This window comes from Scyliorhinus torazame, chromosome 28 (genome assembly GCF_047496885.1).
Source record: "Scyliorhinus torazame isolate Kashiwa2021f chromosome 28, sScyTor2.1, whole genome shotgun sequence".
Taxonomy (NCBI): domain Eukaryota; kingdom Metazoa; phylum Chordata; class Chondrichthyes; order Carcharhiniformes; family Scyliorhinidae; genus Scyliorhinus; species Scyliorhinus torazame.
Genome location: NC_092734.1, coordinates 19,894,422 through 19,910,562, shown reverse-complemented (window position 1 = coordinate 19,910,562; position 16,141 = coordinate 19,894,422). Strand labels below are relative to the sequence as shown.

Sequence of the window (16,141 nt, the reverse complement as noted above, 5' to 3'; positions counted from 1 at the left end):
CGGTCTAGGCCCCCACTTGTTGTCCGCAAGTTTTGCCAGAATGGAGGCAAAAGAAAAACATGTGCTCAGAGAGGATAGAGCGAGATTAGGTAAAATGCCCGTGTGTGTGTGGTACGTCTTACCCAGAAGGGACTAAGAATGCAGTTCGAGGAACAAACTGATGGGATAGTGGCGCTGTGAAAGTCTTGTTGAGAGAGTAAGTGTTGAAATGCGTCCCCCGTGACTGAATATATAAGATTTATAAAGAAAGCAGCCGAGTGTTTGATAGTGGAGAGAGCTGAGAGAGGACATACCTGGCAGCAAGGGGGCCATCACTAGGGCCCTCAGTTTCGACCCCCGAAACGACTCCTCTTCCAGCTTGACCCACTCAGACCCCCCCCCCCCCCACCTTCGCCGCACCTTCTCACAGCATTTGCATTTTCTTAATTTCTATAATTCTTAGCTTAAAGAGTCAGAGTAATAGAATGAAGTTTCCTGGTATTGTTTGCAGGGTACTTTAACTTTGTTATTGCAATTATATGGCTGTTTCATTGAGCTTTTGCCTGCCTGGTTGATGCTTTGTAATTACAAAGCTGAAAAAATAATCCTTTTTCTTAAAAGCTTCCATCTTACTGAGGAGGCTCCAGGCCAATCCACATCCAACAACCTGCCTGAAAACGCTGCTTGTATTTTGACAGCTGTGAAAATTCTACCACAGTTGCGGAGACTATCCATGACATTCTAAAATAAAAGTCAATTCACCCCATCTCCCAAATGTTCAAAACTTCCAGGATATGGTCCACAGCTTTGCCAGAATCTAATCAGTTTACCCATGGACTATACACTATTTGTGTACCATGTTTGGTTGAAATCTGTCCATTAGTTTCTTTTAGATATATTGTTTACAACTAGGCAGACTAGCAAAAGGGCTAAAGAAACTTCTCCACTGCCCGTTTCAGTCTTGCAAACAAAGCATGTCTAAGATACTCCTGCGGAATGTTAAATCTCGGATTCATAATTTGGGTTTCTTACCTTGTTTTTAGGATATTCAGAAATTGTAGAATTTCTGAGAACTGTATCAACCTGAGGGCTCTTAAAAACCGTAAGCCTGTAAAAAGAATCAACATGTTAATAGCCAGTCAACTCGTTTCAAGAGCATTTAATAACCAGTAACGTTCAGAATCAGTGCAACCGCGAGCTCTGACTTAAGAGTTGGAATTAGCTTAAATAGGGAATAAAGGGGAGACTTACTGCTCGAGGAATCTCATCTGTTGGAAGTGCAGATTAGAATTTATGGTTCACTGTGCATGTAAATGAAAGATGTCGCGCAACTCAATAGATACACAGTGCTTCTGTCAAAAATCATCCCCTTAGGCCTTAATTAATATAAGACTACGATCTGCCACACATTTCTCGAAACCACTTGGCCTTGTGAGCATTAGCTTTGATGCAGAAAACACATGACAGAAATATAGAAAGGAAGGCATCTTCAGGAACCCTGCATTCTGGTTGATTACAATTAGGGGCTGGTTTAGCACAGGGCTAAATAGCTGGCTTTTAAAGCAGACCAAGGCAGGCCAACAGCACGGTTCAATTCCCGTACAAGCCTCCCCGAACAGGCGCCGGAATGTGGAGACTAGCGGCTTTTCACAGTAACTTCATTTGAAGCCTACTTGTGACAAGAAGCGATTTTCATTTCATTTTTTCATATCGTTGAAACGGAATGCTGTTTGATTTCCTGCTTATCTCAGTGCTACAGTAGTGGACTATATGAGAAAATTAAACTTGACATTGCACGAAAGTACCAGGAACTATTCATCATTTGCATACCATGACCTGACAAGCCTACAATGGCCCAGTGTGTAGTTTCTAGAGTGTCACAGTGCAACAAGTTCCAAACAAGGGTGAACCACTAAAATCACAACGTTCAGTTGCTGCTCAACTAAAACTCCAAGGGAGATTGTCCTTCACAATTAAGTGTTAAAAAAGCAGAAAAGGAAACAAGAGGTAAAGCAGCAGCCAGAAATTTGAATAGAGTAAGGCAAACAATAATATAGTTCAGCTATAGAGGCGGAGATGTCACGCAAATCAAGCAGAACTAAGGAAAACAGGGGCGGGATTCTCCGACCCCCCGCCGGGTTGGAGAATCGCCGGGGGCTGGCGTGAATCCCGCCCCCGCCGGTTGCCGAATTCTCCGGCACCGGATATTCGGCGGGGGCGGGAATCGCGTCGGGCCGGTTGGCGCCCCCCCCCCGGCGATTCTCCGGCCCGCGATGGGCCGAAGTCCCGCCGCTGTCAACCCACGGCAGCCGGCGTGGATTGAACCACCTTTGGGACGGCGGGACATGGCGTCGCGGGCAGGCTCCGGGGTCCTGGGGGGGGGGGGGGTGCCCCCACGGTGGCCTGGCCCGCGATCGGGGCCCACCGTGGGCCTGTGCCGTGGGGGCACTCTTTTCCTTCCGCCTTCGCCATGGTCTCCACCATGGCGGAGGCGGAAGACACCCCCTCCACTGCGCATGCGCGGGGATGCTGTGAGCGGCCGCTGATGCTCCCGCGCATGCGCCGCCCGTCAAAGTCAGTTTCGCGCCAGCTGGCGGGGCACCAAAGGCCTTTCCCGCCAGCTGGCGGGGCGGAAATCAGTCCGGCGCGGGCCTAGCCCCTCAAGGTGAGGGCTCGGCTGCTCAAGATGCGGAGACTTCCGCACCTTTGGGGCGGCGCGATGCCGGACAGATTCGCGCCGTTTTTGGCGCCGATCAGCGGACATTGCGCCGATATCGGAGAATCCCGCCACAGATCTCTAGTTTTCACCTCATCAGTTGGTTGTCATGGGTTGAGAATTATAGAAGGTAAAGATTTTATGTGGCACAGAAAAACAGGCATGTCCAATGGTCAATATATTAGCTGTGAAGACATTTTTATATTGAGTAACTTGCTATATTCATTAAATCATTTGAAATATCTTGGGCTGGATTCTCCGGTCCCGTCCGCGACGGGCCGAAGAATCCAAATTCCCGACAGAATCGGGGGCGACGCCGCTTCCGCGATGCTTCGCCCCCTCCAAAGTGGTGTACGCGCACGTAACCACGGCTTCAGGCCATTGCCTGAGGCCCGCCACCCAATGCTCCACCCACGGCTGGCCGAGTACCCGACCTCGCGGGTCTCTCATGGCCTCACCCATCGGGAACTCAGCGTGGCGGCTGCAGACACAGTCCAGCGCCGCCGAGGCAGCACGGTGGCGCAGTGGTAGCACTGCAGTCTCATGGCGCCGATGTCCCAGGTTCGATCCCGGCTCTGGGTCACTGTCCGTGTGGAGTTTGCATATTCTCCCCGTGTTTGCGTGGGTTTCGCCCCCACAACCCAAAGATGTGCAGGATAGGTGGATTGAACACGCTGAATTGCCCCTTAATTGGAAAAAATTAATTGGGTACTCTAAATTTATTTTAAAAAAGAAAAAAAAAAATCCTGCGCCGCCATAGCGGGGCAGGGCCGATCCGCGCACGGGCAGGGGTGGACATATTCGGGGCACTGTGGTGGGCGGTCCGGGGTGCGTGAGCCGGCCGAAGGGAGTACTATTTTGCGGGCTCGGTCTGCGAGTGGCATCCGCTATGAAGCAAGGCGCGGCCGCTGCACGCTGCCACCGTGAGCATGTGCGGCAATTCTCCAGGCCGTTTCGGCAGCTAGAGCCGGGAGCTCTACTTTGCCTCCCTGCTAGTCCCCAGCAAACCGGGGAATCGGTGGCCGTTTTGCGTCAGTTTTCCTGGCGTTAAATGCCACTGTTTCCACGCCGGCGTGGGGACATAGTCACCAAATCGGAGAATCCAGTCCCTTGTTTCCAGAAATATATTCTGGTATCAAAAGAGAAAATGAATTTACCACTTCAGTGAAAGATGATTTGAGAAGATGCCCTGAGTTCAACAATAATCGGAGATAAGTGATGTGAGCGGAAGTCCTGGCACTGATCCTCCCTTGCTGATGGGAGCGGGGAGGGGAGGGAATTGGTGATCAGGCATGGAGACCACCACTCAAATTCACGTCCCTCTTCTCCCCTATCCTGCACCCGCAACACAACCACAATTGTCTGGTCTCTATAAATAGAAGGTCTACAAATTGGGAGCGTCGGTTTACCATACCCATCTACACTCCAGCAGTGCTTACTCACAAAACTTACCCTATCAGGTAACAGGAAAATATCAATAAATGACTATGTACAAGATTATAATCCCAATAGAAGATTAATGGAGGCTCAACCATTCAATCATCTTTTGGAATATCCCAAGTACTTTTTAGTTTGAAAATCAATTTAGTTTTGTAATCATTTTAACAAATGTTTTGAAATGATTATACTGCACAAAAAAGAAATCAATGTTGAAATTTTCCTTCGAAATGAAACCAAGGAACTGCAACGGCTGTTGTATTATTTAGTGACAGGCTAATTCAGGAAACTAATCAAGAAAGAATTAGAACTTAAAAACCAAAAAGGAGCAATGACATTGCTGGGGGTTTTCTACAAGGCCAGATAAAATGCATCCCAGGCTGTTGGGTGAGGTAAAAGCGAAATAGCAGGGGCGCTGGCAATAATTTTCAATTCCTCTCTCACCACAGGAGAGGTGCCAGAGGACTGGGGAATAGCCAATAACCATCACTCAAGAAGGGAGGAAGGGATAAACCAGAAAACTAAAGCCAGTCAGTCTAACCTCAGTGGTGGGGAAACTATTGGAAGCAATTCTGAGAGACAGAATGAATCTGCATTTGGAGAGGCAGGGATTAATCAAGAACAGTCAGCATGGTTTTGTTAAGAGGAGGGCATGTCTGACCAACTTGATTGAATTTTTCAAAGAGGTGACCAGGTGTGTAGATGAGGGCAATGCATTTGACGTAGACTACTTGAACTTCTGCAAGGCTTTTGATAATGTCACACATGGGAGACTGATAGTGAAGGTAAGAGCCCATGGGATCCCAGGAAATTTGGGAAATTGGCTCAAACATTGGCAGTGTCAGGAAGCAGAGGATGATGGTCGAGGGTTGTTTTTCTGACTGGAAGCCTGTCTCCAGTAGGGCCCCGCAGGGATCAGAGTTGGGGTCCTTGCTGTTTATGCTTGATATAAATGCGCGGATTATATGAAAATTGGTGGGGTGGTAAATAGTGAGGAGGATGGCCTTAGATTACAGGAGGATATAGACGGGCTGGTTAGATGGGCTGATCAATGGCAAATGGAATTCAATCCGAATAAGGGTGAGGTGATGCACGTGAGCAGGACAAACAAGGCAAGGGAACACATGTTAAGCACAGAGGATCAGAGGGACCTGGGTGTGCATGTACACCGGTCCCTTAGGGTAGCAGAGCAGATGGATACAGTGGTTAAGAAGGCCTTTGGTATACTTGAAGAATTCCTACAGTGCAGGAGGTGACCATTTGGCCCATCAAGTCTATACCGACCCTCTGAAAGAGCACCCTACCTAGGCCCACTACCCCACAGTAACCCCACCTAAGCTGCACATTTTTGGACACCAAAGGGCAATTTAGCATGGCCAATCCATCTAACCGACGCATTTTAAAGTGTTGGATTAAATCTGGCAACACTGGGATTGCTAGCAACTTGCAGTAACTGAATTTTGCAAACCAATTAGAAAAGCTATTACGTAAAATAAACAGATGAGGAGCAAGTTCACTTAGGGAGTTCCGACTGGGTCAATTCAAAGAGCTTTATTGATTATGTTAAGGCAGAGATACAGATTGAGAAGGCCAAATTGTTCATCTAAAAGATAAAATACCTACACTGCATGGCATTCACAGATAATGGCAATATAATCACTTCTGTTCCACTCTACTTGCCTTATGGAACAGTTGAGTGCAACAAAGCAGATGGAAAAATCATAAATTCTTCCTATCTCTGTCTGAGGAAGTCTTTTAAACCCTTAATTCATGTTTTGCAAGAGGTTGTTCGTTATTTAATTCCTTTGGTTTGGAGTACAAGAATGATGGCACAATCTGGAAATGATCATTGCACATTGAGGAATCAATTTGGGCGTTCTAAATTTAACATTAGCATGTTCCCTGTTCCTAGTTGTCCTTACACACTGCTCACCTTTGTTTTGTCATTATCACATTCCAATCTCTGAATGTGCCACTATCAGCACCCTTCTTACCCTTGATCACCCCCATTTACATTCCCTTTGCCTTTCTGTCCACAACATTTTTGTCAATCTCCATGTACCGCTGCCCTCCGATCCAGCCACACTGTTCCACCCCACGACCACCCCCCCCCCCCCCACCCCCACAGTATAAATCTGACCCTATTTCCAGTTCTCTCCAGCTTGACAAAGAGTCAGCCAGACTCAAAACGTTCGCTCCCTTCTCTCTCCACAGATGCTCTCAGACATGCTGACAATGGCCAGTAATTTCTGTTTTTGTCTCAGATTCCAGAATCTGCAGTAATTTGCTTTTATTAACATCAGCCCATCTTGTTTAGAGAGGAATAGGAAAGGTGGAGCAGAATTTTCTCCTCTTGTTGGCGGCAAACATGGCTGTGAGAAGGGCACTCACTTAGATGGGGACGTGGCCTGCCATCATCACGGAATTAAATTTCGGAGATTAAATCCCATGGTCAACCTTCGCACTCCACCATCAATTGAGGCCTTTAAGTGGCCAATTAACGACCACTTAAGGGGCTCCTCCCACGACCTCTGCGGTTAACCCAGTGCAAGTGGGGTTGTCGCCATTTGTCGTACTCAACAGGTGAATGTATGTGGATCCTAACCCATCGATCAAACGACAAGTGCTTGATTGGAACACTGGATATCCCTTTCCTCATGACCCCCACTCTTTCTCCTCTCCCCCCCCCCCCCCCCACCCCCACACACACACAACACCTACCTGCAGCCTGTGTCCCCTGCAATTGTGGAACTCTGGGGGGGGGGGGGGGGGGGGGGGGGTTGGTCCTGCTGAGCACAAGCGCGACCAGCCTCTGATTGGCCGGCAGTCCTCACTTCTCGGGGCTTGATTCCAGGGTCAGGGTCCATTGACTGACTCGCCATTGCCTGATTGGCGTGTGGTTCTGTAAGCCTTCCCGAATAAAGGCACTGCAGGTCTCACACAAGCTTTCTCGCCAATTTGTGAGCGGTGATACCACAACAGGATTCCGCCCATAATCTCCACATCATTTTAAAATATTTATATGTATTTAAACAAAATTTTACAAAAATGACCCCAACACAACACAATCCATTTTAACGAACCGTAATACCACCTCCTCCCAACACCCCCCCCCCCCCAACACACACAATGAAGACCCTAATAAACTACCTGACCCCCCTTCCCCCCCTAACAGCCGACGGTAACCAGATCCCCGAGAAAGGTAATGAACAGCTGCCACCTTGAGTAACACCTGTCCACTGACCCCCTCAATGTACACTTGATCTTCTCCAAGTACAGAAATTCCATCAGGTCCCCTAACCAGGCCGGAGCCTGAGGTGGCACCAGAGACCTCCACCCAAGTAGAACCCGCCTCCGGGCTATTAGCGAGGCGAAGGCCAAGATATCTGCCTTCGGTCCCGTCTGCAGCACCTGAGAGTCCGACACTCCAAAAATGGCCACAATGGACACAGCTCCAACTTAACATCCAGAATCCCTGACATTGTCTCAAAAAAAAGGAGACCCAAAAATTAACCAGCTGAGGGCAGGACCAGAACACGTGCGTGCTGTTTGCCAGCCACCTACAGTACCGCTCACACCTGTCCTTCTCCCTTGAGAAGAACCCGCTCATACATGCCCTGGTCAGGTGCACCCTGTGCACCACCTTGAACTATATCAGACTTGACCTTGTACACGAGGAGGTGAATTAACCTTATGAAGTGCCTCACTCCACACACCCCGCTCAAACCCAGCACATCTCCCACTTCCTTTTACTTTGACCAGTGATGCCTGCTCCTTTGCCAACAGCTGCCCATAAATATCTGAAATCCTTCCCTCCCCTAACTCATCCAAGGACAGAACCCTATATAAAAGAAAGGGTGCGGCTGCGGGGCAAACAAAAGAAGTTCCTTACACACAAAAGTACACACTTGAAAGAATCTGGATACATTCCCTCGGGTGCTGGAACTTCTCGTCAATCACATCTAGACCAGCCAATCTGCCCTCCAGAAACAAATCTCTAAACCTTTCCAATCCCTCCCATGCCCTGAACAGAGTCTAAACCAGACAGCACAAACCTATGGTTCCTACAAATCATAAAGCTTAATTTAAAATGCTGCCTAAATTAATTCCAAATCCTCAAAGAGGATATTACCACTGGGCATGACGAAAATTTCACAGGAGATAATGGGAGTGGAGCAGTAACAAGAGCCCTAATACTTGTTCCTACGCTCGAAGCCTCCTCCATCCGCCCCAATATAGAATCCGGGTCCTCAAACCAACCCTGCACCTTTTCAATGTTTGTCGACAAGTAAAAACAGCAGATTAGGGAGAGCCAACACCCCCCCCCTCCCCCCAATTGTCTATCCCTTTGCAGAAATGACCTGTGGACCAGAGGCCTTACCTGTCCACACAAAAGTAGATATTAACTTATTGATCCTACCAAAGATAGAAATATTGGGAGATACTGAAACAGAGAGGATATTCGTCTTCACTGTCTGTACTCTTCCCGCCAAGGTCAGAGGAAGGGCATCCCGCCTCTTCATATCAGCCAAGTTCAGTTTATGGAGTGATGCCTAATCACCCGAATTCCCAGATCCTGGAAACTAGTCCCGGCCGGACAAAACAGTAGCCTCCCCAGATCTGTTCCACTCTCGGCGAGGGGATTCACCAGAAAAATGTCATTCTTGCCCATGTTTAACTTATACCCTGAAAAAGAGCCAATCTCCCTGAGCATATCTCCATTTACCCCCCCCCCCCCATATTGGAAAGCAGGTCCGTGATGTATAACAGCAAATCATCCCCATATAGGGGAAGACCGTGTTCCTTTCCTCCACGCTCTATCCCTCTCCAACTGGTAGATGACCTCAACGTAATGGCTAGCAGCTCAATCGCTAAGGCAAACAACAACAGAGATAATGAGCATTCTGTCTTGTACCCCTGTTCAGTTGAAAGTACCCAGGCTCAGGGCATTAGCATGGACACTCACAGTGAGGGCCCTGTACAAAAGCGATATAAATATTGGCCCAAAGCCAAAGCACACCAAAATCTTGAAAAGGTATCTCCACTCAACCACATCGAACGCTTTCTCTGCGTCCATTGAAATAATCACCTCTGTCTTGGTCACTGTGGAGAGCGACAGCACCACATTCAATAATCTCCTGATGCTGGCCGACAACTGCCAGCCTTTAACAAATCCTATCTGCTCCTCCGAAGTCAACCCTACTGGTAGGACTCCAAACCAGTTGCCAACTCCTTAGCCAGCAACTTGGCATCAGCACTTCGTAGAGTAATTGGTCGCTGCAACCCACACTTATCCTTATCCTTTTTCAGAATCAAAGAAATCGATGCCTGCGCCAGCGTGCCCGGCAATACCCCCCGTGATAGAGAATCATTGAACATTTCCCACAGAAGCAGAACTAACAGAACAACAAACTGGTTATAAAATTCAACAGGGAATCAATCTGTACCCGGTGCTTTGCTCGTCTGCATTAAACATATACAATTCATGATCTCCTTCTCTCCCGCTCCGCCTGCGGAAAGGCCAACCCATCCAAGAATTGTAACATTACCAAGTCATCCTCCGGAGACTCAGACTTGTACAGCCCATGGTAAAAGGCCTCAAACTTCACTAACCTTCTCTGAGGCAGAAACCAACCCACCACCCGAGTGCCTAACCTGGACTATCTCCCAGAAGGCAGCTTACCGCCTCAGCTGATGAGCTAACTCCCCATACTCATAAAATGTGCCCCGCGAGTGACGCAGCTGGCTCACCACCTTCCCCAATGATAATAAATCAAAATCCATCTACAATTTCTTTCTCTCCACCAAATGCTCTGGTGTTGGGGTAATTGCGTGTCTGTGGTCCACCTCAAGGATGGAATTCACCAGCTTTTGCCTCTCCATCTTCCCGTATTTATCCCTATACGCCTTATACAAAAATATCAGCTTCCAAACTTTTCAGGTGGACAAACACCTGGAACCTTTTAACTGGGCCATTCAACCCACTCACACTCCCTCTAACTTCTTCTGTCATTCAATTAGGCCATGGCTGACCTGTATTTTAACTATATTTATGACCTTGATTCTGTAGCCCTTAATATTCTCCTCTAATATCTACCAATTCCAATTTTGGAATTTTCAACTGACACCCATCCTCACAGCTTTGTGGAAGAGAGTTACAGATTTCCACCACATTGTGTGTAAAGAAATGCCTCCCAATTTCACCACTGAATGTCCTGACTCGAACATGAAGAGTAATGACCTGTTCTCTACTATCCCACTAAAGGAATACCTACCCCATCAATTCCTTTTGGTTGCCACGTCAACGTGTTGGTTAAACACGTCAATTGGAGAACTCTTTAATCTCCTATATACAAGAGGATACAAGTATATATCATATAAAATTCCCATTGGTGACAAAGCATAGATTCTGAAAGAGGTTTGGCCTTTCCCATTGTCAACTCGCCTCGTGAGTGAGTGATTGTGCCACAATTTATTACGCACACTTTAAAGGACTATGGAGCTCCGGATTGCCCCAGAGTATCTACGAATCAGCCCCCATGCAGCAAACTCAGCGGCCACTTTTAAACAGTAGCTAGCGTGCTTTGAGGGATACCTCCGAACGGTCCCCGGCAGATCTACAGAAGACCAGAAAATGCAGGTCCTGCATTCCAGGGCGAGTCCGGAGATCTACACGCTCATCGAAGACGAGGAGGATTTCCCGACGGCGCTCACCATGCTGAGAGGGATCTACATTCGGCCTGTAAACCAGGTCTACGCACGCCACCAACTCGCGATGAGACGGCAAATCCCCGGAGAATCGCTGGACTAGTTCTACAGCGCGCTGCTAATATTGGGAAGGAGCTGCAACTGCCCACCAGTGACGGCTAACGAACATACGGAACTCCGAATCAGGGATGCTTTCATAGCAGGTATGACCTCATCCCAAATTCGCCAGCGACTGCTGGAGATGAGACTCACTGGGGCTCATGGAGGCACGGGCCCTTGCGGCCTCCCTCGATGTGGCCTCGCAGAATGCCTGCGCTTACGCCCCCGACCGCGCGGCAGCCCCTTGAGCTCCGTGGAACCCCGCCGCGACCGACTCCCCGGCAACCCCCATCCCCCCGCAAGCCTGCATGGCCAGAGCACCAGACCACCCGGGGGGGCCCCGCTGCTATTTTTGCGGGCAGTCGAAACACCCCCGGCAGCGCTGCTCGGCCCGCTCAGCCATCTGTAAAAGTTGCGGAAAGAAGAGGCATTATTCAGCTGTGTGCCAGTCCCGGGGGGTCGCCGCAATCTCCGAGGGAGAACTGGAACCGCAGACTCAACCCTCCCAACGATCCATGTGCAGCCAACGGGCGTCGCCATTTTGGGTCCCGAACGCCATGCGGGGGGGGATGGGCGCCGCCATCTTGTGACGCTCCGGCCACGTAAGCGATTCATGGGCGCGGCCATTTTGTCCGCCCCCGACCGCGTGCGATCCGTGGACACCACCATCTTGGCTGACAGCCAAGGACCCCAGCATGGACGGCTCCACGGGGCCTGAAGAAAACGCCCCGATGCAACCATCGCGACTGGCTTCGGTGACCCTGGACCAGTCGCGGCCCCGGATGCTCCAAACGGCAACGACGACGGTGCTGGTTAATGGGTACGAAACGCCATGTCTGATCGACTCTGGGAGCATGGAAAGTTTTATCCATCCGGATACGGTAAGACGCTGTTTTCTTTCAATCTACCCGATGGTACAGCGCCCAGGACCGAACATTTATCCGGTCTGAAGTCCAGCGGCTGCTGAAGGAAGGCATAATCCAGGCCAGCAATAGTCCCTGGAGAGCTCAGGTGGTAGTTGTAAAGACCGGGGAGAAGCACAGGATGTTCGTAGACTATAGTCAAGCCATCAAACCGAGCGACTGCAAGTACACTGCCTTCGAAGCAGACGGGCGGCTCTACCACTTTTTAAGGGTTGCATTCGGCGTCACTAACGGAGTCTCGGTCTTCCAATGGGAGATGGACCGAATGGTTGACCAGCACGGTTTACGGGCCACGTTCCCGTACCTCGACAACGTAACCATCTGTGGCCATGACCAGCAGGACGACACCAACCTCCGCAAATTCCTCCAGACCGCTAACGCCCTGAACCTCACCTACAACAGGGAAAAATGCGTGTTTAGCACCGACCGTCTAGCCATCCTTCGCTACGTAGTGCGTAATGGAGTGATAGGCCCTGAACGCATGCGCCCCCTTATGGAGTTCCCCCTCCCTCACTGTTCCAAAGCCCTGAAACGCTGCCTGGGCTTCTTCTCTTATTACGCCCAGTGGGTCCCCAACTACGCGGACAAGGCCTGCCCGTTAATTCAGTCCACCGTCTTTCCCCTGTCGACAGAGGCCCGCCAGGCCTTCAGCCGCATCAAAGCGGATATCGCAAAGGCCACGATGCACGCAATCGACGAGTCCCTCCCCTTCCAAGTCGAGAGCAACGCATCCGACGTAGCTCTGGCAGCCACTCTCAACCAAGCGGGCAGACCCGTGGCCTTTTTCTCCCGTACCCTCCACGCTTCAGAAATCCACCACTCCTCAGTGGAAAAGGAAGCCCAGGCCATAGTAGAAGCTGTGCGGCATTGGAGGCATTACCTGGCCAGTAGGAGATTCACACTCCTCACTGACCAACGGTCGGTAGCCTTTATGTTCGATAATGCGCAGCGGGGCAAGATCAAGAACGACAAGATCTTGCGGTGGAGGATTGAACTCTCCACATATAATTATGATATCTTGTATCGTCCCGGAAAGCTGAACGAGCCGTCCGATGCCCTATCCCGTGGCACATGTGCCAACGCACAAGTGGACCGTCTCCAAGCCCTCCACGAGGACCTCTGCCACCCGGGGGTCACTCAGTTCTACCATTTCGTGAAGACCCGCAACCTCCCCAACTCCGTCGAGAAGGTCCAAACAGCCACCAGGAACTGCCAAATCTGCGCAGAGTGCAAGCCGCACTTTTTCAGGCCAGATAGAGCGCACCTGATAAAGGCTTCCCGTCCCTTTGAGCGCCTCAGTCTGGACTTCAAAGGCCCCCTCCCCTCCACCGACTGCAACACGTACATCCTAAACGTGGTTGACGAATACTCCCGTTTTCCTTTCGCCATCCCCTGCCCCGACATGACCGCGGCCACAGTCATTAAAGCCCTCTGCACCATCTTTACACTGTTCGGGTTCCCCGCATACATCCATAGTGATAGGGGGTCCTCCTTCATGAGCGATGAACTGCGTCAATTCCTGCTCAGCCAGGGCATCGCCTCGAGCAGGACGACCAGTTACAACCCCCGGGGGAACGGTCAGGTAGCGAGGGAGAACGGTACGGTCTGGAAGACCGTCCTACTGGCCCTACGGTCCAGAGGTCTCCCAGTTTCCCGTTGGCAGGAAGTCCTCCCGGATGCCCTCCACTCCATCCGGTCGCTGCTGTGTACCACAACTAATCAAACGCCTCACGAGCGCCTCCTTGTCTTCCCTAGGAAGTCCTCCTCCGGAACGTCACTTCCGACCTGGCTGGCAGCCCCAGGACCCACCTTGCTCCGAAAGCATGTGTGGGCGCACAGATCGGACCCATTGGTCGAGAAGGTTCATCTTCTCCATGCGAACCCACAATGCGCCTACGTGGCATACCCCGACGGCCGCCAGGACACGGTCCCCCTGCGGGACCTGGCACCCGCCAGAGCTCCCCACACCCCCCCCCCCAACACCAATCACCCCCTCCCTCCCGCCGGCGCACCACACAGCCGCTCCCTTCCCATGTGGATCGATCCTCCTCCCGTGCCCGCCCAGGAGTAGTGAAACAGGAACAAACATCGCGACGCTTCCAGAAACAACAGTGCCCGAGCCAGCGCCTGCACCACCACCGGAGCTGAGACGATCGGCAAGGACGACCAGGGCACCCACTCGACTCATTGAATCTGCGTGACAAAGCAAGATCTGTAAATAATTCAGCAGCCTAGTAAAAGCGGCATTGTAAATAGTTAACCATTGATATCGATGCATAGCCACTGTGTTAATGGAATCCCACTACCGACCTTGTAAACCCCTACCACCATGCGACCCACCACCCCGCCGGGTTCCTTTTTAACAAGGGGTGAATGTGATGGTATGTATTAGGGGTAGTACGGTACCCAGTGATGCAGAGAGGCTATTGGTGGACAGGCACTGGGTCTGACTGGATCTGCTGCCTGCTGGCTCCACCCAGTAAGGCGGAGTATAAGAACCCGGGTTCTCCCAGCAGCCGCATTCTGTAACCGAGCTGCTGGGGAACAAGTCTGCGTAATAAAGCCATCGATTGACTTCATCTCTTCTCACCTCGTGAGTGATTGATTGTGCTACAATAATGCTAAATGGAGTTCCCCTGTCCCTCAGCGGGGGAGCTCTTACTCTGCGAAAACCACAGGGAAGATAATCATTCAAACCCAGTAAGTCCTGTGGGGGATATTACAACAAATTCACCAAAAGGCATGATGGAAAGAGATTGGAAATCAACTAATGTGAAGGGGAGGAATGTCTATCAAAGATTTGACAGAATTCTATGTAATACTCTCAACCAACAAACGTTATTTTCTTTACACACCCAGTTCAGAGGATCGATGAGTCTCCCCATAGCTAGTTAACTATAATATATTTACTCAATGCGGTAAGGAATGGGAGAACTGGGTAGATTTCAATGTTGACCTAAATTTATGACAAATCATATCTGAGCTTAGTTAGTTGGTCCTCAATGGGCATCATCGCCCCTTCCCTATCAGTTTACAATACTGAAACCTTCCCCCAAGTATGCTACATAGATGTCAAATGATGGTTTTAGCCAATGGATGCCAACAAATCAAAGGAAAAGGACTGAATCTTCACAAAAGACTTTTTTTGCACATTATTTATCAGGCATTCTGTGACATACTGATGAGAGAATTGACTTCCCCACCATGGGCGAACCACTATTTTCATTGCAAATACAAGGCAAATTTCATCAGGTACTTTCATTACTATGATAAACTGAAATCCTTCCTCTCCTTTCTCTATGAACAAAAAGTCACATTTTACCTGTTTACTCTCCAAGAAATATTCATTCATTCATTGTAGAAAACCAAAGTGCTTTAGCCTGTCCCAGAATAAATACAAGTATGTTTATCCTGCTATGTTAGCTCACTTTCTACACTGTAGTGAAATAAGATTGCTCCAATAGCACGTTTAAAAGTGTAACTATTTTAAACTGGGATAGATCCACAGCTCAACACAACAATATGCATTATCTCAGGTACCCTCCATTAAATTCAACTCTCCTTCCTCCCAGTCCTGAGCGACATCCCGCCCCTCACATCAGGAGGGGGTTTGCAACAAGAAAGCCCCTTGAGACGATTATCATCAATCCAAGCCTGCCGCTACTCAAGGACCTTGTCAATCCACCTGCTGTTCGCCTCTCATCACACCAGCCTGTGTGGCTAAGACCACCGTGGCAGCAGCAATGGAACCAGCAGGTATCCCACCTGGCTTACACCTGCCATGCCAACATTGGGCGCTCCTCAGCCCTTTCTGCTCCAGACAAGGCCTTTGTGCAGCAAATCAGCACAAGTGGCACCTTGCAGGGAACCCAAGCTGCAGCTGTGGTGCACCCTAATCAATGACTCACATCATTCAGGCTGCCCCCTGACAAAATTCAGTGGAGGGCTCAGAAAACTCCATTCGACCTCTGTGTAAGCTATTGCCTGGCTTGATAATCAATGCACACGTTTAAAGAAAACTGGATTGGGCAGGTGTGGCATCACTCTTCTAGCTTCCCCTTAAATATATCCAAACTAGTAACCTCAACTACGCGTTGCAATATCAAGTTCCACATTCTAATCACTCTGGATATTTTCCCACCTCACATAAATGCTGTTCGATGCATTTATTTATCACATCAAGCACATTTTGCAAGTCTGTGGCTGAGTGATGAGACCAGATGATGAGCATGAGTTATAGATTGACTGGCACTTGATTCTGTACAATTCGATTGGTCAA

General features: G+C 49.7%; 1 protein-coding gene across 11 annotated transcripts in view; it reads right to left on the bottom strand.

The window, feature by feature from the left end:
- kcnma1a (potassium large conductance calcium-activated channel, subfamily M, alpha member 1a) overlaps positions 1–16,141 on the bottom strand; it is a 1,078,085-nt gene that overhangs the window by 363,693 nt on the left and 698,251 nt on the right. For all 11 annotated transcript variants that reach the window (XM_072491599.1, XM_072491594.1, XM_072491595.1 and 8 more), the window contains one exon: positions 1,012–1,087. In XM_072491599.1, the coding sequence (XP_072347700.1) occupies positions 1,012–1,087 (76 nt within the window). The remainder of the gene's footprint in view (positions 1–1,011; positions 1,088–16,141) is intronic.